The 22,163-nt window shown below is 42.2% G+C and overlaps 2 protein-coding genes across 10 annotated transcripts in view; both read right to left on the bottom strand.

Moving 5' to 3' along the window:
- LOC107204742 (sucrase-isomaltase, intestinal-like) overlaps positions 1-17,072 on the bottom strand; it is a 59,405-nt gene extending 42,333 nt beyond the window's left edge. Inside the window, exons 1-7 of the mRNA XM_015628404.1 lie at positions 16,970-17,072; positions 14,015-14,246; positions 13,507-13,609; positions 13,282-13,427; positions 3,393-3,561; positions 2,694-2,790; positions 1,536-1,648 (exon numbers count right to left, since the gene is read on the bottom strand). Coding sequence (XP_015483890.1) covers positions 1,536-1,648; positions 2,694-2,790; positions 3,393-3,561; positions 13,282-13,427; positions 13,507-13,609; positions 14,015-14,246; positions 16,970-17,015 — 906 coding nt within the window. The 5' untranslated portion in view covers positions 17,016-17,072. The remainder of the gene's footprint in view (positions 1-1,535; positions 1,649-2,693; positions 2,791-3,392; positions 3,562-13,281; positions 13,428-13,506; positions 13,610-14,014; positions 14,247-16,969) is intronic.
- Positions 17,073-18,560: 1,488 nt separating this feature from the next.
- Positions 18,561-22,163, bottom strand: part of KIF21A (kinesin family member 21A) — an 87,094-nt gene continuing 83,491 nt past the window's right edge. For all 9 annotated transcript variants that reach the window (XM_015627972.3, XM_015627971.3, XM_015627974.3 and 6 more), the window contains 2 exons: positions 21,576-21,775; positions 18,561-19,815 (listed from right to left, as the gene is read on the bottom strand). In XM_015627972.3, the coding sequence (XP_015483458.1) occupies positions 19,722-19,815; positions 21,576-21,775 (294 nt within the window). In that variant the 3' untranslated portion in view covers positions 18,561-19,721. The remainder of the gene's footprint in view (positions 19,816-21,575; positions 21,776-22,163) is intronic.

Raw genomic sequence — 22,163 nt, 5'->3', positions numbered from 1 at the left:
TACCCATTAAACTGTCTTAATCTCAACCCACGAATTTTCTCACTTTTTTACCCTTTGGATTCTCTTCCCCATCCCACTGTGGGGGTGTGAGTGAGTGGCTGTGTGGGGCTGAGTTGCCAGCTGGGGTTAAACCATGACAGACGACTCGTGGGGATGATGTGCAGAGGGAGCTGGAAACCTCCAAGCAACAGAGCAGTTGCTCTGCTCCGGGACATGGAGGAGCAACATCAGCCCCTCACCTCTCTGGGAGGTAGCACCTGAACCTCTCCTTGGAAAAGGAAGGTCTAGCAGAACCCACCACCCCAGAGAAGCTCCAGCCTTCCCAAAACAGAAGCATGAGCAAGCCTTATCCCTGCCTTCACCAGAACCCAGAAATACCTTCCTTCTGGGCTAAATCCTCTTTTTCCCCTCACTCTAAACCACAATATTTCTGTTCATGTACAGGCACTTGAAAAGAAGGCAAGCATAGGATATGGAGGTTTTAAAAACCCAAGAAAGATAAAATGTTTGCTAGAGATGAGAACTCAGGCCCCTTTGAGTGGTGGCACGGGGAAAGGCAGAGCACATGTATATCTGTCTGTGCACTCTGAGTGCCTGGCTCTGGGATGCCCTACCCTGTTCAGCCTTCCAGTTGCAGCCTAATCCTCAGGGTCTGCACACTGATCTCCCTTCTCACAGTAACATGCTCACTGCAGCTTTGCTCCACACTCTTCAGGTTTGACACTGATTTCTTTACGCACACAGCTTGGGTCTAAGGTGGCAATTTTCTGTGGAAAGGCTCAGTTGAAGCATCATTTGGTGACCAGCAAACACATGTTATCTGATACTTTTTTCTGTACAGTCCTCACTACATAAGAATTGCATGTACACTTCCAAAACAGCCTTTTGCATGTGTACTCTCAATTCTCTGGAAAACATTGGGTAATTGGATAGCAAAGAGTTACACTCTGTGAGACAGCAGTAAGTGCAGTATTATACATCTATGCTCCCCAATGCAATTATATGGGTTTCCATTAGGAAAAAAAAGCCTGATGGCTCCAAAATCAGCAAGAGATTTCCACTGGCAAATAAAGGCTTGAAGACTTTTAAGTCCATTCAATATCTCTGAAATCCAGCACATGTAAAGTTCCCAAACGTTCCCATTTTTGCTTTGCTTTGTTTTCTTGGCCTGCAGTGCCAAAATGCAGTCATGTCATACATTAAAGTCTATAAAACTGGGACAGTCTGGAGAGGAGTAAGCTTAGACAGATTTCTTTCTAATCATTGCATCCCTTTAGTGCACTCCTGCATCCCATCCTGACACATCTCAGCTAAGGCTGGAGATGTGCACTGAACACCCAGCCAGCCCATGACACTCAGACAGACTGTTCACAGATGCTTGAGCATACGCCAGCTTTCCATGGATCTGAAGCTGTGGCTTTGTACAAATGGATCAGGACAAAGCTCTTGCTGCACTACCCACTGATACTACCAGATGTTGACAGGACAGTGTTCCAAGGCACTGCTGCATGTGCCATGTGCACTTTTCTACTAACCTCAGTGTATTGCTGAACCACGTTTTCAGGAGTCGGTCCCATGAAGAGATAGAAGTCAAGGATCCCTCCAACAGTGCGGAAAATTAAAGATGGGTTTGGAGACAGAGTAACATCTAAAAGGGGAAAAAAGGGTCCTCAGTATAAACCATCTCTGCACTACACATGGGAATAGATCAAGAATGCACATGGGGAGGTTGAGACTCAACATTCATAGGCATTTCTTTACTGAGGGTGGGCAAATGCTGGAACAGCCTTCCTAGAGATGTTGTTGATGCCCCGAGCCTGTCAGTGTTTAAGAGGCGTTTGGACAATGCCTTAACAACATATTTAGCTTCTGCTCAGCCTTGAAGACTTCAGGCAGTTGTACTACAAGTATTTTTTATGTCCCTTCCAAGTGAAATACTCTGTTCTATCCTATCCGTCCTAGGTGTGTGCACACTGGGCTCTTGTGTGCGCCTTGTGGGTACGACTGCTTGAGCAAACAGGGCCTGAAGGTAGGGTGGCCATTGCCCAGTGTTTCTGTAATGTCTGCTCCAGACTGGCATGGTGCAGCAATGAATCACAGAAACCTACACAGAGTAGATTGCATAGATCCATTTGTCTCAGTTTCATATATATAAAAAGGATCAACAAGTTTGTGTTTAAGGTTCCTCTATGCTATTTTAATCTTACTGAAAGCCATTGTCTGCCAGGGGAAACTGATTTTACAGACTAAGTGAAGATTCCTCTTTTCTGAAATTATACCACTAGATTCATGCAGTAAGGTGACCATGGCAACATACAAAACTATTCTCCAAAGACAAAATATAGGACTAACCTAAATTGATTTGATTTGTTATGCCAATCTCAGAGGAAATTTCTTCCACCATTTTCTTTCCCTCTATTTGCATCTATTTTCATAACAAAAGTTAAGAATATATTTTCCCTGAAAAATGCCTAAAAATGCCCAAATTCCTTGTTAAAAATTCATTCTATTGAAATCCCTTTGAAAAATGTTTCAAAACTCTATCAGACCTGGAAGCTTAGTTAGGGCACAGTCACATGCTCACAGTATTTGTATCAGATTTGAAAAAGCAATCAGTAAAACAGTATTTTATACTTACTCATCTATCTTAATTCTATATGCAGTCTATATAGGGAATCCATGTATCTTTTTACCTTGTGCATTAGAGTTCAGAAGGAGAACACCATGGGCATTGGAGTCTGGTTCTACGCACATATAGAAAGGGTGAACTCCATAGAGGTTGGCAAATGACTGAAACATAAACAACACATGACTTTGCTACTTTTCACAGCTTTTGTCAGGTAGATACATATGCACAGACAAGGAAATAAATTCATTCATTTTTAGAGACTTATTTTGAAAGGTTGGGGACTTTTTCCATCTAAATTGGTGTGAAGTCGAATTGACAGAAAAGAGTTATTTCTTTTATGCTTTGCCACAATGTAATTTTTTAGTCTTTCCCAGTTAAATCTTTGATATTGTGCTAAACCCTTCAAAATAGCATGAGTAAGAATCACTTTTCCAGTTAAAACAGACTCATCAACCACTGACTCCAGTTCAGCCAAATATCTAGTGAGTCCTGCTTGAGTCCAGCTTGTTTGGATGAACTCGGATTGATCCGAGCACGAAAGGCACAGCTCTCTTGAACCAGGATCTTGGCACACAATATACTTTTTCTGAAAACTGCACTGTGAGAAAAGGTTCTGATAAAAGGTTTCAAAGTTCCCTTAAAGCAATTCATGGCTTTGTTTTTAATTAAAACTGATGATACCTGTGAAGTTTGTGACATTCCATGTTTGTCACCTCCTTTTGGTGACACAAGGTAGGACAAAGTGTTACATAGAGTGAATTACCGTTGGTGCCTGGTCCCTGGAGAACATGCCATAGGTAACAAAGTCCATGTTGTGCTTGAAGGTCGGGTGCTCATGTTCACCAAACCCATACACAGAAGTGGATGGCACAGTGGTGGTGATCTGAAGGAACTGGTTGGAGAAAAACAGATCAACCAGGGGACTGTCCCACCTGTGACAAACAGAGGGAGACAGGATTAGTTTGCTACTCTTTGGAAGGTATCGTTTTAAGTTCATGTCTGGCTATTTATACTTTTTATGTATTTTGGAGGATAACAGTATTAAAAATCCGTTAAATTCTATGCATGTGTCTAACGTGCTTAACCTAACACATTAAATTCATCTTGCAATGATTGAAGATATCTTACCTACTTATGCAAAAAAAATGCATCAATATAATTTTTGAAAAGAGCAACAAAAACAAAGAAGACAGACTATAAATCCATTATCAAAATAAGTGATTGCTTATCCAATTTCTTTGACAACCAATGAGAAAAGGCTACAAATTGTTATTACACAGTGGAGTTCAAAATACTTAATGAGAACAACAGACATTTTATCAGCTTTTTTTTAATGTTTTGCTGCATCAGGACCCGAATATACCTAACTTCATGCAGGTGCCTAAAATAGAGGTATAGCTTTCTCCAGCCTCTGCTTGAACAAGATGTTTTTATTGTGATGACTCCTGCTTCTCTCACCAGCTTAATGCATTTATTTCTATTGAATCATCTGTGGACACAGGCTCACATTTTAATTAGGTGCTACATTCTGTTTCCCATCTCTAGAGCTATAATGAGCTGCAAGTTAGATGGGGGAGAACATAGTCAAGCTGTGGAGAAGTGTTTTGTTAATGGTCCTGTGTATGCCATGAGTAGCTCATTTAGATAGCACCCTCTCGAGCCTTGTTTAACCATGAATTTGTTACAGCTAATTAAAATAAATGAGCCCAAGCCATAGAGCATAGAAGTGGCATAACTCTCTTTTTAATGTTCTTCTGTCAATGATTTTGACAAAATTAAATGGTTGATCAAATTGACTGGTAAATCAGAGAAATGGGAGATGAGTTGTGTTAGTGGGGAGCAGCTCTACCCCCATGAGGGGAGCGCTCTGGTGAGTGGCCTGCCACCTGTGCCACCAGCACCCCTGCCTGGGGACAAGTCCCTGCTGCTGGGAGGACCTGGGAGGGCACCACTGCTCCCATCACACTGGTGGGCTCTCCCAACAAGGCTGAAAGGACAGCTGCTCAAGGGGATGCTTAAGGCACTCCCTTGCCTCTCCACGCAAAACAAGGGCACAAACTATTCCTAAATTTTCCTAGACAAATCCAAAGTCACACACAGGTACTAAATGGTCTGTGTATTTTTTAAAAGGTCTATATGTCCTTTCTTACAAGCAGGAAAAGTAAGAATTTGTATATAACTCTTGATTTGTTTTTTTGCCAGCGGGAACCACTCCCTCCCTCCTTTCCATCATCTCCACCTACATGCAGTACTGCATAAAATTATTTTCTGCTAGGAGGGTTATGCATGCAAAACATCCCTGAGAATCAGATCCAGTCCTTGACAAATAGAGGCCTTTCTGCAAGAAGCAGTTGCTGTGTAGGAATAGGTATGGGCTCTGGAGCTATATTCCTGCCAAAAGGAGAGCTGTCACACAGCTCTGCTCTGTGCCAAGACAGGAAGGGTCACTGCTCTGAGCAGACCATAGGATTATGAAAAACTCAAACTATGCCAGAGGGGAAATGCTTTGGGAAAAGTTAAAATATCTGTCCTAAGTCATTGAGCTCTCCCCAGGATGTCTGTTCAGAGGACATGAGGATTTGTACATTTGTGGTACCCACATTATAGCATGGACATTCCCTATCATGAGAACACTTAGTGTTACCAAGGCATTAAAGTATTCCTTCAGCTCAGCAAGTCCCCTCCCTGACCAGGAGGGTCACTGGGGTGGTGCAAATGACAACCCTAGGAACAAGCCCTCTGCCCCACCATGTCTTTATAACTGGTTTATGACTCATACATTCCTTCAGGCAACTGTCATGCACTCTACCTCTGCATGACATTGCCATAGCAGTGCCCTGCTCTGCACCCTTCCCTGGCTCAGCTCCCTGGGGGCTGCCACCTGCACAGCTCCCCATGCTGTGCCACCAGCACTGCTCCCCCTCCCCTAGACCTCCGCATGCCAGCATCACTGTGTGCTAAATATAGCATTAATCATGGCATAAAAAGGCTGGTAATGGCTCTCTTTTTTTCTGGGCATCATTATGTCATCTCCATCTGAAGGAAAGTATGGACAGGTTTTCCCCTGGCAGTACTCTCTGCCTTCACTCCCAAGCAGCTTCCAGAGTCCTTGTGCTCCCCAGCACACTGTGGTAGACTGTTGTGCTATTTTATGTGTTTGCTCGTTTGGTGTTGGCAAACAGCAATTATTTAAATGAAAAAAAGTTATGTCAGCCATTCCTTAAACCCTTGGATACAATAAAAGAAAATGTCATATTTCTCCCACCTTCTCTCCTGCTGGTTTAAAGCTAATAGAAGGAATAAAACAGGAGAAAGCAGAAAATGATATCATGTCTGCAGGAAGTTGCATGGTTCTCCTCCAAGAGTCCCATGAAACATAAAAGCACTGTGATGGACAACAGAAGTGGTCTAAAAAAATCTAACTAATTATAACAATTAATTATTAATATTATAATATATATTATAATATATATACTTATTAATATCTAAATCTAAAAATCACATCTGAACAGTTGCTGACTGTCAAAAATGCAACCCCTGCTAGGAGCTAGACAAAGCAAGGTCTGCGAGGACAGGAAGCCTTCTTTTTGCACAAGAGGTAATAGCTGCAATCACATTTAGCTGAAAGTGTTAACCTATTAGTGTGTCTGTGGAAATACAAACCAGCCTCCCCACACATCTGCCTGGCACATTGTCTGTCAACAGTCATCTGTTGCCCATCCAAGGAGTCTGATAAAAGCTACTGTTTTCTTCCAAACACAGTGCACTAAGAGTGAACCTCTGTAATTTTTAACCTCTTATCAAGAAAAAAAGAATGATTCAGATTGAAAAGGCCTGTGTAAAAATTAACATTTTTGGCCAGCAAGGGAACTAGTCTCACACCCAGCAGTCAGGCCACTGGCTCTCAAGATGAAACATAACTGGAGTGGCCCAAGGAAGTAGTATTAAAAGGAAGGTGAGTAGGCAGATAGATAAAACATCCTGTTCATGTTGAAGGTGTAGTTCATGACTAACATTGTCACAATGTTTGAGGGGGGTAACTAAAAGGCTATACAAGATGGTTTTCAGGAGTGCAATCATCAGACCTTCGTAATACAAACTGGACATGACAATTTACCTCAGTGAACAACTACTCTGTTGAAGTTTATTGGAGGCCAATGACTGCAGTGAGTGTAATGGCTCGAAACACTGATTCACCTGCTGTGACCAACCAGCTGGTGGCACTTCTAAAAGTGGTCTTACAAAATCTCCAGCATTAGGAGACTTGGGACACATATATAATACATCATTAGGACAAGCATCATGCATTATCTGTACATTTGAAAAAAATTTTAAGTTGTGAGAGGTTTGCTTTTTTATTTTTTTCTTCCTGTTGAAATGAATTCTGAAAAACTGAGCTCATTATTTTAAGCTGCACACAACTGGTCTACTCAGCCACTTGGAGAAAATTCCCTCTATGACATCTGCTTTTTCTTAGCCTCCAGACCACCCTGTATATTATCTGTGTGCAAATTTAGTTGTACCTTCACACAGCTGTCCAAAAGGGGGCCTAAGCCTCCTAGCAAAGCCTGGGTGCACCCTTCCAGAGGGCCTGGGCTACCACAGCCTGCCCAAAAGGTGCTAAAGCACTTAGGGAGTGAGGAGCACACACCCTATTTTCAAATGAATCTCAAATATACTGACTGACTCAACACACTTGAGCTGCTAAGAAGCATTACCTTAGGAGCCCACATCTCCATGGCTTTCCATTGATCTCAGATTGCTAAAAATATTTCCACTGACTGCTGATTTTGGCTGGAGTTAACCTTCTTCATAGTAGCTGGTATGGGGTGATGCTTTGGATTTGTGCTGGAAGCTGTTGATAATTCAGGGATGTTTTAGTTATTGCTGAGCAATTCTTAACAGAGCACAACAGGGCTTTGCTGCCCCTTGCACTGCCCCACCAGCAAGGAGACTGGGAGTGCACAAATATCAGGGAGGGGACACAGATGGGATAGTTGGCCTCAGCTGACCCAAGGGATATCCCATACCATATGGCTTCATGCTGAGCATTAAAACTAGCTGAGACTGCTGCTCAGGGACTGGTAGGCATCAGTCAGACGGTGGTGGGTAATTGCTGTCATTTGCATCACTTTTCTTTCTTGAGTTTTATTTTTCTCTCTGTTATTTTCCATCTAATTAAATTATTATTATTATTATTATTACTACTAGTCCTACTTCTTTTTTTTTCTGTTATTAAACTGTTCGTGTCTCAACCCATGAGTTTTCCCACTTTTACCATTCCAATTCTCTCCATCTTTCAGGCAGGAATGAGCAGGCAGCTGTGTGGCACTTGGTTGCTGGCTGGGGTTAAACCATAACACTGTTTCACAACAGCTGCATTCCTTATTAGCTGTAAGTCTTGGGACACCACTGGAGTGCAGAAGGCCCACCAAGACTGAATTTTTGTCTGTTTATCTTACTTTAAAGGTGATTTTTCAAGTAGGTGGAGAAAATCAGCAGAAGTAATCAACAGATTTTCCAGAAATATGAGATTTATAAAAAAACTAAGTGCAGAATAAATTACAGTTATTGACACAGTTCTGTCCTATTTCTACTGTATTCATTGTGATATCAGGAAATGTCCTGTAACTCACTGGATAGACTGCTTAATTTTTGTTCTGAAAACACGTGGGTAAGTGATATACCTACAAAACTTCTTGCCTAGGTAACATTAATCTTAATGATTATTATAATAATAATAATAATAATAATAATAATGGCTCTTAAAAGCTAGGAATAAACCCATTCTACCCATGATGCATACGATTTCCACCCCCCCTTGCTTTCAGCAAAACTGCAGTTATGACAATAGCATTATAAATTATTCTGTTAGCCTTGCCTATGTAAAAAAATCTTCATGGTAACTGATATCCGTGCCAACTACCAAAAAAAATAAAAAAGGCAGCTGAACTCTGCAGCAGCCTTTTTGGAAATTAGGGAAAATCTTGATTAAGTTTTTCTTATTTTATAATAAATAACATACTATTTGTGTAATATATTTCCAAGTGCAATAGCAAACAAGGTATTCTAAACTCTTAATAGAAAGTAGTCCCTATCTGGCTTGTAAAAAAAATGTTCTGCCTTCCATTATTCATGTGACATCATGAAGGAAAAGTCAGGATATTAAAGTGGAGAATTAAATCAATAGTCCATCCCTCTGCAGCCTGTCTCCAGCAATGGCCCCGGCCAGATATCACAAAGGAAGGCATAAGATGTCACTCAGACCCAGTCTTGCAATAATCTGCTTATGGAGGAAGTTTCCAACTGTTTTCATGGAATTAACTGATGTTATGAAGCACGGAGACAAAAGCATTTGGGGGTTTTATTTTCCTGCAGCTGATTTTTTTATTCTGCCTGAATGAGTATCCTGCTAGGCCTCCTGTGCCACTGCTGCCCTGGGGCAACGAGTCCCACAGAGTAATCACACACTGCAAAATGAGCATGTGTTTGTTATTTATCACCGTCTGAAAGCAAACAGTTCCCAGCCTTTTATTCTCTGTTCTTGAAAAAATCTACACTTTCTTGGAGCCCTCATGCTCTCACTTGATATTACATCCTCCAGTGGCTGCTGTTGCTAGCGTGGCAGGAGCAGGAAGGAGAATAGTGCTTAACCTGAGTGTATGTGCCACCAAACAACTCACAGGCTGTTTAGCTTCCTCACCTGCCTTATTACAACACAGTATTTTCTCTCCTCTTTTTACTAATGTAGGGCCCTGGCCAATGATAGGACAGTTTCCAATTAGAGCTAAAAGATCAACCAGGATATACTAAGCAAGGATTTACTAAACTAAATCTCTTGACAAAACATTTTTCCACTGACCACACCGATTTTGCCAAAACAGTTATTTTCCAAGCATGACAGGAGTGAAAAGAGGCTCCCTGCACTCTCCACTGCCCAATAAAGATGGTAGTTTGGGAGCTTCACCTCTGGGGCAGGAGATCCATGTCCCTCACTAGTCCTCATCCCTCATGGTTCAGGATTGTGACCTGCAGCCTTAAATCAGATGCAGGTTTCTAGTTTTCTCATGGAAAACAGAAAACACCTGACGTCTGGACCGGAGCAGAAGCTTGGCTGTCTCATCTGATTCCCTTGGCATCTCCCTAGTGAATGCATGGACATGGAACCTCTTTATCCCCATGGCTTTGGATACCTACTGGCACAGAAAAGGACCTTCCCTAGCCAGTGGCAAAACAGCAGGAGCTTTGGAGAGGGTGAAAAGAAGGAAGAGGTATGGGATGGGACAGAGACCAGGACAGCAGTGGATGAGAAGGAGAAAAGTAAGAGGGAGTAAGCCAAGAGGCATTACTGGGAGGAGAAAGGGAGGCAGCCCAAGAGCTCCTGGTCCTGGCAGCCCCCAGCAGTGCCTGGATCATCTCCCTACATGACTCTGTCTAATTTTCACCCCATGCAGGCAAAGCAGCAGCTGTCAACTGATTACCTTGGAGCAAGCTGAAAATGTAGGAGGACTTGGCCTTTTACTCTTGCTCCTGGCTCTGCATGAGGTTTGCAATCAGCTCTTAATGTCTCTCCCTCACATAGTTTATTCCTCTCCCCTGTTACTGTGATTACATGGAGCCCTGAGTTTGTCCTGCCCTCCTTGGGTAGCTCGGCTACATCTCCCTGTATGCAAAGAGCGTGAGAAACACCCGTAAAACTTACTCAAAGCCTCCTCTGCCTCACCCCTGCAGCATTTCCGATGCAGAATTAAATCATTCCTCACAAGGAGGAGGCTTTGTGCGTGAGTGGCAGAGCAGGGATGGGGCTTTCTATCAAGCACACAGACAGGAGGCTGACACCCCATTGCTTCACAGCCTAAAGCACAAAGACATGGATGGCAGGACAGACTGCAGCTCAGAAAGGAGGATAAGGAAATACAGGTGTGGACTTTGAAAGAGCAACCCAAACCTACAGTGTGCTTCTGCCTGGGACAGACCACTCTCCTCCCAGATGGAATGTCAGCTGTGCCAGAGCATGCTGGGCATCACCAGGGAATTTAGGCTTTTTTGGGGGGTAGGTCACCCAGCAGCATGGCTCTGCTAGCAAGGGATAAGAAGCATAATGAAAAGCAGATTTCTGAGGATCTGGGATTGCTTTACAATGGATAGGTTTTCCTCAGAGATATTTAAAAGGTCCAGCAGAGAACCCTGACCTGGTCTGGTGCAGACACAAGTAACTATCCACCCACACCTGGGGAGTGCAATTGCAGCACCTGTTGAAGAGGCTTTATTTGCCCACTTTGACTGAGCAGTGTTTGTGTGCATATGGAAATCAATAATTGACTCAGCTGCTCACTGAGACAGTAAGGCCATGGCTGTTCACATCATAAAATAGGAGGCTAAAGTCCCTCCAGGTGTCAGGCACTTGCCTGTTTCTCAGGGACACCCTCCCACACAGCCTGCCCTAACCTGGCCCAGGCACAGAGGCCACCAGCTGTGCAGCTTGGTGCCTGGGTGCTCTGGAGCAGCTGCTCCCACTTCTGGAGGGAGCCCAAAGGAAAAGACTTGGGATTTAGCATTCAAACCTGCCTTTGGGCAGGCTGAACTAACATGAAAATCTACTTAACGTGCCAGATGCCACCAGTGCACTCATGGACCCAGCCAGTCAAGTGCAGCCACTGATGGGGATGTTCCTGTAATGCTGATTGCTGAGGGCTCGTTCTTCCCAGTAAAGTAAATGCAGCAACCCATAGCTTTCAGGCCAGGATACAGAACCTGCTTTCCTGTTTTGAAAGATTCCATCTGCACAGCTCTTTTGGTGGCTAAGGAGATTGAAAATCCCTCTAAGACAGGCTGTGGAGCTATCTCTGAGCACCTGCATTTCCTCACTTTGACAGGATGGATAAGCAAACAAATGAAGGGGAAGCATTTTTGCTCCTCACATGGGGAATATAACTAAACCAAGTATCATTGAGCTATGAGAGGAATGGCTCCCTGATAGAATCCTTCAGTCTACAGCGCTGGCTGTGCCATTTCACATGAAACAAGAATTCATAGGAACATGTAATTTCCCTTTCTGTACACAAAATCCTGTGTCTCTGCTGGTAAGAATAATTTGGGAGCAGCCTTGCCATTGCTTGCAGGATAAAAGTCCATTAACTGTGCATTATATTCACCCACAATTTCCTCTTTTTGGGGTTGGCTGGGTTTCAGGAGCACTCCTTTACCTGCCTGGAGGCAGTGTGTAATTTCCCATGGGGAGTGTACAATTTCCCACAGATTACTGCTGATGCTGTGCCGGTGCTGCAAACCAAGGCTGCCCTCTGCCTCCCTGGGCTCTGCAGCACAACATTGCTGCAGCCCACACCTCTGCTGCTGAACACGGGCCTTGGTGCACAAGGAGATGGAGGGGAATGGAGGAGGCTTCTCCAGCCCTACAACAGGGCACTGAATGTGCCCTTTTGGAAACCTGCTCAGTGGGGACCAACTTGTGCTCCTCTGCCTGGCACTGAAGTTGTGCCTTTGGCAGACCCTGCACCTGCTCCATAGCAGGCCCCTTCCCTTAGCTGGAACATCTCAAGTTTCATCAACCTGGGCTAAATCCTTGGGGTCTGGGTGAAGGTGAGGAGGGCTGAATGGGAATGGACCATGAGCTAGCCACTTGCTATGCATTCACCCCTTACATCAGCATTCCAATTAATAAGCCTTTACAGAAAGAAGAAGAAAACTGTGCCTTTAACAAAAGCCCACTGTTTACACTGAGCTAAGCGTTAAGTCTAAAGAGAAATTAAATTATTTTTGGTATCAGAGTAATGCATAATACATTCATTTAAAATAGCCTGCATAAGTAAAACTTCACAGAATTGACTGTGACATGTATAAAGAGATGCCATGAGACTGTAGTTCTAAAGGATGGTCAGCTCATTAAAAACCCAGCATGATGGGAATCTGTAGACCATTCTAGAGGCTGTATTATTTTATTTGCATCACTCATGTTAAGCCATCCTTAAATTGCTCACTGCTGCATTCCCAAAAGCAGCTGGCAGGAATGCACCTTAATTGGGACTCTCCTTCTAAGTAGCATTACTCACTAGAGATGTGTTGATGGAAGCCAAGGAAAGGGGAAATTCTGACACTTGGTGACATTTGTTAGTGAAGGGAGCTTTTGCTGAAGTTAAACTTATAGTATTAGCTTGAGAAAACAAATGGTATTTTTGCAGAGGGACAGACTAGAGCCAGTGCCATTCACTGACATCAGTGGAAATTAGAGGCTCACAGCATTCATGGCTTTGAGCTTCCTAGAGCTGCCTGCTGGAGGGCGATACACAATCAGATCCTGACACCTCAAGTTTCAGAAATTTTAGGTCAGTGCTTTGATGAGTTGAGCTTACCAGCATCCTAAGCCATGAAATCGTAGCCTCAGAAATTTTTTGACTTATTGAATAAAAAAAAAAATATATAAACTTTTATACAAGCACATAGATAATTGTCTGTTATACAGGCACATACCCCTATTAATAATGAAAGTCCTTCAGGGACAAGGCATAAATCTGCATTTATACCACCTCCAGTTTGCCTTTGACCCCTTCTCACACAACAGGGTGTAAGGAAGCAGTGCCCACTCCATCACACCTAAGTTTTACAAAAAGCAGTATGAATAGTGTAGTACTCACAGCACGGTGCCAGTGCTTTTCCTCCTGATCGTGAAGTGCGTGGAATCATCCGAGAACTCCACCTCATAGTTGGCTTCTTCAGCGGTAACCCCGGGGCCACTGATCTTGAGTGGGACTTCAAATCGCTGCTTGTTGGGGTCGTAGAGCTAAAGCAAGGTGAGCAGGGGGCAGGTCAGCTGAGCATGTGCTGCTTTGGTTAAATGGTTCCAGCCCTCAAGTACTCACCCTGAACCGGAGCCTGTCCTTTGTCTGGAACTCCACTTCCAAGACGATTGGGGAAATGTCATTTCCGAAGAGGGTCAAGGCCTGGCGCTTGTTCAGTGTGACCCTGCAGTGGGAACACACACACCAGGATCCATCGATCGCCAGCTGAGACCACCCTGGGGCAAACTGGGGGAACCACCCAGCTACTCTGTGTCACCTCTTTAAAAATAAATTATAGACTTACTGACACAAATAATCCCTGCGGTCGCTTTAGGCCCTCCTTGATGTTAATGGACAAAAGAGGGGCCACCAAAGGAAGGAGACCTCATAGTTCCACAGCTGCCAGGATGACAGAGTGACCACTCTGTGCCTGCACCTGGTTGCCTCCCCTGAGGTGTGGTGAGAGCAGAAGTCCCAGCTTTATGGCATATGCACAGGGAAAGGTGTCCCTCATCCTCCCTGGCACACGTGTATGGGAGCCGCTCGGGCAGCGGCGGCCTGCAGCGCCCAGGGAGCCACACGCACTCACCTCCAGCCTTGGGCCGTCTCCTCGACGTTCCCACTCCGGGCGTAGCCGTAGGGACTGTCCTCAGGGAAGAAGCACCAGGGAGCGTTGGGGACGTCGCTGGAGCACCAGGTGCAGCCCCGCGCCTCGCAGGCCTCCCGGGAGGCGCCGGGCTGCGGGTGGCAGTCGATGCGCCTCTGCACCGCCACGGCGCCCGGGCACTGCTCCTGCTCCGAGCCCAGGCACCCCCCCAGGACTGCGGCCGGGAAAACATGTCAGAGCAGCAGAGAACCGCGGTGAAAAAACCCACAGCACTGCACACTTCAGTTACTCTTTCTTTTTGGATGTGCTTTCTCCCCGTCTTAGGGCTAGGAACTATGATCCCTTGGAGGATGGCAGAGCAGCTGTCTGCTCATAACGGAGCAAGAGCAACAACCACTTTCTTTTACCAGCCGAGGCAGTAAGTCTTATTATTCAGCACTCAGAGCTGCCTGTGCTCAGCTGAAGCACGACTTGTTTGAAATACTCATAGAAAGTTAAATAATGTAATGAAGCTGTTGGTGAGAGCAACGCTGCAGGCTGGCAGAACAGGAGGGATTCTTCAGTAAGGACTGCAATCAGTATTAAAATGTTACATTTTCTGTATACTTATGTTATACACAGATGTTTTTTATCTACAGAGATAAAAATATGTGATAAGCAGCATGAACTTGTATGATATAAATAGAAAAACACTCAGTATACGCTGAGTTTCTTTTCTGTCTTGTGTGACTACCAAATCTACGTAGCATTAGTAGCTTGTGTTAATACAGGTACGGTAATGAGTAAAGGGATGATGCCAGCAGTAAAAGAAAAGGCATATATTAGTCATTCACAAAACCATCATGAAAAAAAACTGTTAGTAAGGTGCTAAATTTTCCCTTTTTACTGCTGCAGGTCAAGCCCTCTGCTTGAGAGCCTCCCAAGAGCTGGGGGACCACAAGACCAGCTTCCTGCTGTGCTGACAAACTGCTGGTAGCAAATATTCTCAGAGCAGGCATATCACAGGCAGCATACTTATTTTGAAGTTAATTTATGTCATTTTAGTCATTACAGCAATATTCAAGGATTAAATCTACTTGAATGATAATTGCCCTTTTCTACAAAATGACTAATACCTCTGCTTTATTTATTTTATTTTTTTTTTTCATGTGGACTGTTGTGTGCTTGAAAGCCTAAAACACGATTGTTGATGCAGTCTGGGTTTCTCCACAGAAAGAATTCTACAAGCAGATGTGCACAAGCAGTAATTATGGATACTGGAAAAATTTACAGAATTAAATAGTGGATTTTCGCTAGAGAATACCATCATGCTGCAGTGCCAGAGTTGATTTCCAAGTGGGGGATATGAACACAGAAAAGCAGCAGTGCCATCTACTTTGCTTTTTTGAGAAAACTCTCATGCCCCTTTTATACAGGAACATCTGACACTCAGGTCTGATGCTCCCCGGCTGCTCAGCAGAGCTCACTGCCACAGTGTCTCATTATCATCTCCTAGAGGCTGGAATTAACAGGAATTATCTGGCTGTTAACCTTCACCAGCTGCTGGGCAGGCAGGATTGGTTTCCACCTCTGTTTTCTGGGGCAGTCGTGTCCCACGGGCCGACTGCTCTGTCCAGCACTCACCCCCTCATGATGTATCACATAGAAAAACTCTAAATTCTTCTCCTCTTTTTAATCTAAAGCATAGTAGGAATATGAGCATCCTTCTGCAATCCCTCAATTATTTCTTCTTGGAGCACAAAATAAACTAAAACCATCACATCATCTTGATTGGGGTGTGTTTTCTACTAAGAGTCAAATGCAGCATTAGCATTTTCATTGCTAAAATAAAAGAGTATGTCTGAACAGACTACAGCTGATTATTAATGTTGTATCATTTTACACAGGATAGGTTTGTGGGAGACTTTTATGAACTAATTTGTATTGTAAAATACTTTCAAAATGCTTCTTATGAATGATATTGTGAATGAAAAAGCTAGTTCAAGGGAAAAAAAACATTCCCCCTGCAGGAGCCAAGAATTTTCTTTCATTTTTTCTCCCATTAATGCAAAGCTTACATTTTCCAGCAAATTTTAAAAACAAAGACCTGCAGGTGTGAGCAGCTGAATAAGGCTGTAGCCTTGTTCATCCCTTGCTCCTGGATTTACTTCTATTGTAGTACAAACATGATAGCAGCAAGTGGGAAGATAGAATTTTCCTTCCCAACTTTAAAAAATGATTCTAAAACCATCATTTTCACTGTATTTACAGCCCATGTCTGTAAACGTACAAAGAAGACAAAATCCAAACAGGCAGTTGAATATATAGCTATGGCTCCTTGCTGCTTTTCCATGATAATTTCCATGGGAACAGAAGCTAAAGCAAGGCAGTTGGAAAGATATACATGAAAAATAATCCTCATAGATTTTTAAAAACCTTGACTTTAATTTTGAAAAATTAGATTAAAATTAAGGCATAAGGAAGGAACTGAAATATTACCACAGAGTTTTTAATTTAATAGTATTAGTATTTACATTTTGGGTTCATCCATACGTTTCAAAGGCATTTGCTGCAGAGGTTCCTTCCTCCAGCAACAAAATAATGTGTATTCTCCCTTTACTATGCTATGGACCAAATTAACCTCTGGTATGCTGGGGTAAAAATTCCAGAAAAAAAAACCTAACAAAGCAATAGGTAACTTTCAGGAGCTGAATGATCCCACTGATTCCCTTTTGCCTGTACTGGTGCCCAACTGCTGAATACACTGTATGACTGGGGCATATCTGTAAACAAGCCAGCTCTTTTGTCCTCCCACAGTCACCTCAGGTGGAGTCAATGCCATGCCTGTTCTCTCCTTTTACATGGAAACAGTCATGTCTTTTAACAGCTCTTTTATCGTTATCACATTTATATTTTGCTTTTGAACCCTACGGCAAAATACATATATGGTGTATTTACCTGCGAGCACAGCAGCCAAGAAACACAGGCTCCTCATCCTTGCCATCAGTGAAGGAGGACTTCTGCAGGCAGTCTGAAGCCTTTTATACAAGGCAGGGGCACGATAAGCACTTGCTCTGACACACAATCAGAAGCATTGCAAATATTTTCTCAGCATTCATTTCTTTGATGAGATGAATTGTAACAGATGACCTTGTCTGTATCTAAGCAGATAAGATCAGATACAGTCCAATTTTTCCACACGTTTTGCTCAACTTCTGAATTCCAACTTTGAGAGGAAAACATGATTTTCCCATGACGTCTTTGAAAATGAAATTTTCAGAGACCACTTTTTTTTTTCTTTTTGACACAAACATGTTCAGACAGTAAGAGTCCAGTGCTTTTTCTGATTTCATATTATCTTTTGTCACATATGTGGATTTACAGCACAGATGAAGTTTGGAGAAAAACAAATAGTCAAAGAATTCTCCATTAAAACAAGACACTGATACTGTGACCTTTACAAAATGACATTTTTCTTCCAATTACTTGATGGCAAGGACTTTCAGAGCAAAGGTGTGAAAGCTTTGTACTATGGTAAGTCTTGGTTTAGGTGGAATAACTTTATGGAAGAAAAAAAATTAAATTAGATATTTTTATGAATACATTAAGTAACATTAGTGCTTATCAGGAGATAGGCCAAACAAGACATATGCACTGCCAGGCTTCACTGGAGAGGAACATCTGCAGCTCAGGCCATGGCCACACAGCCCCATGTGGTCTGTCAAGAGTTGAGCAGCTGGACAGAGGGAGGCTTTTGCCAGGTCTGCAAGGGCTTTTGTCCTGCAGTTGCAAAACACAATATTCACATGAATCTTACACACACAGCCATGAGTGTTCAACCCCAAAACCAGGGGTCAAACCCAAAAGCTGTTAGCATGCTTGACACAACACCTGCTGGGTCAAGAGGAATGGGGACCCTCCATCACGCAAAAAAAGCCTCTCACGTGAGTCTTGCATGTGAATCCACTCTCCACTGGGAATTTGCTCAAGGTTGTGATATAGTCCCAAATAATTTGTGTGTACATCCTTCGAGTAATCAAAAAACATGATAGACAAACACTAAGTGGTAGTGCTGCTGCTTACTTTAACTAATTTATACATTGTTTTTTAACAATATATATCATTCATCACCTGTTTCTATCAAAACTTGGAATACATTGGTAACCTCAAATTACAAGCAGTATTTTCATCTCCTTTCAAGCTGAGCACAGATGGAAATAATTCCACCAAGCTCAGTATGAGGCATCAGAACTTCTCTTTGACAGCTCATATGCAGTTAGGTGTCATCTCATAGGAACAGGAGGCACCTGCTTCATTTTTTGTCTGTACTGTACTAAGTGTGAGGGAATGCCCCCAGGGTTCCTAAGTACTATAATACCACAAATAATGGCCAAGGAGAACACAGACATGGGATATGAGAACAACGTATGGGCTACAGTACTCACCAAGCTACTCTACTGCACTGTGGAAAATTGTGGGGTTTATATTTCAACACCTTTTCAAGGGAAGTCAGTTTTTTATAAGGAAGTATGATGGACAAGGCAAAAAAGCAGTTCACATTCACATCTTTATTTGTTACCTACACAAGCTATAATTTAAAGACTGATATTTTCTGAAAAATAAAAACAAAACAACCAAAAAAAAAAAACCTCAATATCCAAACACTGTTTCTGAATCTACATAAAATTTTAAAATTTGCAGAATTTACAAATTAATATTCAGAGCATTTGGGTAAATTATACATCCTCCCTCAATATCCAGGTTCAAAGAGCTTTAAAAGTCATACAGGCACAAGATAAGATATTTTCTTTATACAACCATCTATTTACATAGCTTTTTCCAATATACGTGGTTCAGTTCTCAAAGTAACTGCCAAGGTTTGCAAAACAGTGTATTTAAAATACATTTAGCAGCATATAAAATTAGGTAAAAAGGAAAGACAATTTGCTTTAAAAAAGAAAATGTGAGATGATAGAAACAAATCCGTAAGAAAAATAGATTAAGATATATTTGTCATGACATTAAGAACACCTAGTCATTGCAGAACATAGGCAAAACACAAATAAAACGTAGCCATTTGTGGGCATTTGAGTTCTAGTCCTGAGCACAGAGTATACACAGCTGCACAACTTTGGTCAACACAGATTATATGCTATCAACACACAAATCATATGGCATTTGCTGTTAGCAGGATACAGCCATGTCAGGCAGATGTATCGTTAACAGCTTCTTCCCATCTATTATTCACTCCACTTTCCTAACAACAGTGTAAGTGACCTTTAAAGTCCTCAAACTGCCTCTCATGATCAAAGGCTTATTCCTGGGACACATTCCTTTCCCTGTTATCCTAAAATGCAAAACAGCTGATCATACTTGTGAGTGAAATACAGCAGAGCACTTTTGTTATATATTTCAGGTTATAATTTTGAGATGGTTATTAGAGAAGACTGAATTCCAGTTAATTTAAACTGCAAGTATTACATATGCACACAATTCAGCCATAATATATAGAGATACATGTGACTGTTGAGACTCAAGCATGTTACCAAGAGGTTATTAAATACAGTACATATTTTAAGGACAGCAGGTCTAGTGGAAGAGTTCACGCATTTTCAGTCCATTCCAGTCATCAGTGTTTACTAATAACATGCAGCTAACTGCATAGAGTGCACCTCAAATTGATTAATGCGTTCCTTTATCCCCTGTAATTTCAATTACTGGCAAGATCTTCACTTGCATCTCCTGTATCTGAGATCTGTCCATCTATTATATTTCGAGCTTTCCAGATCCTCACAGTGCGATCACTGAAAACCAAAACAGAGCAGTATTAGTGTAATTACACTGGGGAAGGAGAGAGGGCAAAGCAGGAGGCAGGGGAAGCTTCCTTAAAAAAGCTTGAGTGTCTTATTCAGAAAGGTATTGTTGGCAAAATAACAGCTCTTTAATGGACATGCAAGGGTTATTTCACCTCTGGGAGACTTTGTAATCTAACATGTACTGCACTGAAGATTCCCTAACCTTATCACAGCACTGGCTATAACCTTTAACCATCTAAGAAAGTATAAAGACTTTATGCCTAAGGAAAGTAAAGAGGTGTCAGTCTATTATAAGAAAAAGTTTAAAAAGTGCAGAACCACAAGACAATATGAAGTCCTAACTCTCCAACAAAAAATACCCAACAAATCCAGACCCATTTGCAAGGTGATAGATAGCATATACCAGTGAGCTGGCACTTAGAAGCCCAGACTGTAGGTCTGTACTTTTGGAAAAAAAATCACTATTTACAAAATTTTAAAGTATGTGAAAATAAAATATCACATAGAATGTGTTACAGAATTCTATTGCAATTTAAAAGGAAAATAGTTAGTCTTATTAAATAGCAAGTTATTCCATGAAAGGGAAGTTATGAATTTCTCATAAACATTAACTTGAGTGACTAGCCAACATTGATTCATATATTCCTCACAACCCCATCAGAAGAAACCAGCAGACTTTGTGACAGTTAGAAGTGTTTTCTGACTTGTGCCTTCATTTCACTGTAAATTGTTAGGAACACTCTAAATTTTTTAGACCTTAAGCCCACTGCTAGAAATACCAAAAGGGTGATTTTTTTTTTTTTTAAATGACAAAAAAAGAATGAGTTTCAGATGCATGTATGTTGTAAATGGATTAATAATGTTTAGGTAAAAAGAGACATAAGCTTTGACATCTCTACCCCTACCTATTAGTGCTTAAACATAAAACCTGACCACCAAACATGAAAACTTGGCAACTTTGAAATCCTGCTTTGACTCAGAAGACTTGCTTTTAATTCAGAAGGCCAGAAGCTTCCACAACGGGCACACAAATGTAACACATCAGCTTTCAAAGTTCCTGTGCTCAGAATACACCACAAAGAGGCTCTGTTGCCATCTCCTGCACATTCTCCATAAAAAGGTATTTTTCTTGGTCAATTCCCCTGAGTTTTCAGGTCCTCAATTTGCTCACTTTTACTAAGGAAACAAATATTCAGATCAAGGGGTTTACAATACAATAGGATTGTTTGCAAAGCTTTTGTTGTATGCCAGCACTTAAAAACAAACCAACCAACAAATCAGCAGCCATGTACCATGGCTTTTAGGAAAACTTGCACAGGTCAGGAATGAGTCCTACCAGGAAATAGTCCAGCTGTAGAGAAAAGCTTATAAAGTTCTCAAGAACTGCCAAATTCTCCTTGCTATCCTGTCGATCAGTGGTCTCCAAACTTTTTCTGATTGTGCACCCATAACACTAAAATTCTTTTAAGCCCACACTGCTGTGGATATTTATTAATTATATACATGTACCACTGAATTGGATCTAATAATTCATTCCACCACCCCACTGGGACATGCTGTGCATCCCCTGGGGTGCAAGCACCCCACTTTGAAGATTGCTGTGATAGATATCAGCACTGAGGGGCATGGACTGGACAAGGTCTCCTGATGCTTTCTATGAAGTGACTTACACATGTCCTAAACACATTTGCATGGACAGAATTCTAGCAGGGGACACAGAAAAGAAAGAATCATGGAAAAGAACTCACTCTGCTGCTGTAAAAATCTGGCTGGAGTTGGTGCAGATGGCATTTATAGGGCTGTCATGTCCCTTCATCTCCCCAATGGGTGCAAAGGTATCCACATTCCAGAGCTTAAGGATGCCTCCCCTACAGCCACTGAGCAGAACCGGCACACCGGGCACCAGGCCGAGAGCACAAACCCAGTCTTTATGAGCATTAGGAACTTGCTGAAAGAGAAGGTAGACAAGTCTCACAGGGCTGCAAAAAATTCCAGAGGAACAAGCACAGAAGTGGAAAAATCCCAAGCTGTAAGCCTGATTCTTGTCCTGTGGCACTTTTACTACATGGCTCTGGGTAGCTTCTGCACCTTTAGAGCAAGGAGAGTGCTAACTCCCAAAAGTGTTTCTTTTTGTGAAATAGTACTGCAAAACAAGAAGAAAATCTCATATGCACAATTGACCTAATGGGGAACAGAAATCCATTCAGGATAATGCAAAGTCTGCAGGTTTTCAAATGCGTATTTGAATAAGTTTTTGAACATACGGTCTCTGTATATGTTTCTAGTCTGTAAAACTGCTATAAAACACATTAAAAAAAAAATACTGCACAAAAATA

Source organism: Parus major, chromosome 1A (assembly GCF_001522545.3).
Source record: "Parus major isolate Abel chromosome 1A, Parus_major1.1, whole genome shotgun sequence".
NCBI classification, from domain to species: Eukaryota; Metazoa; Chordata; class Aves; order Passeriformes; family Paridae; genus Parus; species Parus major.
Note: the sequence above shows the minus strand (reverse complement) of the source record. Positions and strands in the feature narration are given on the sequence as shown.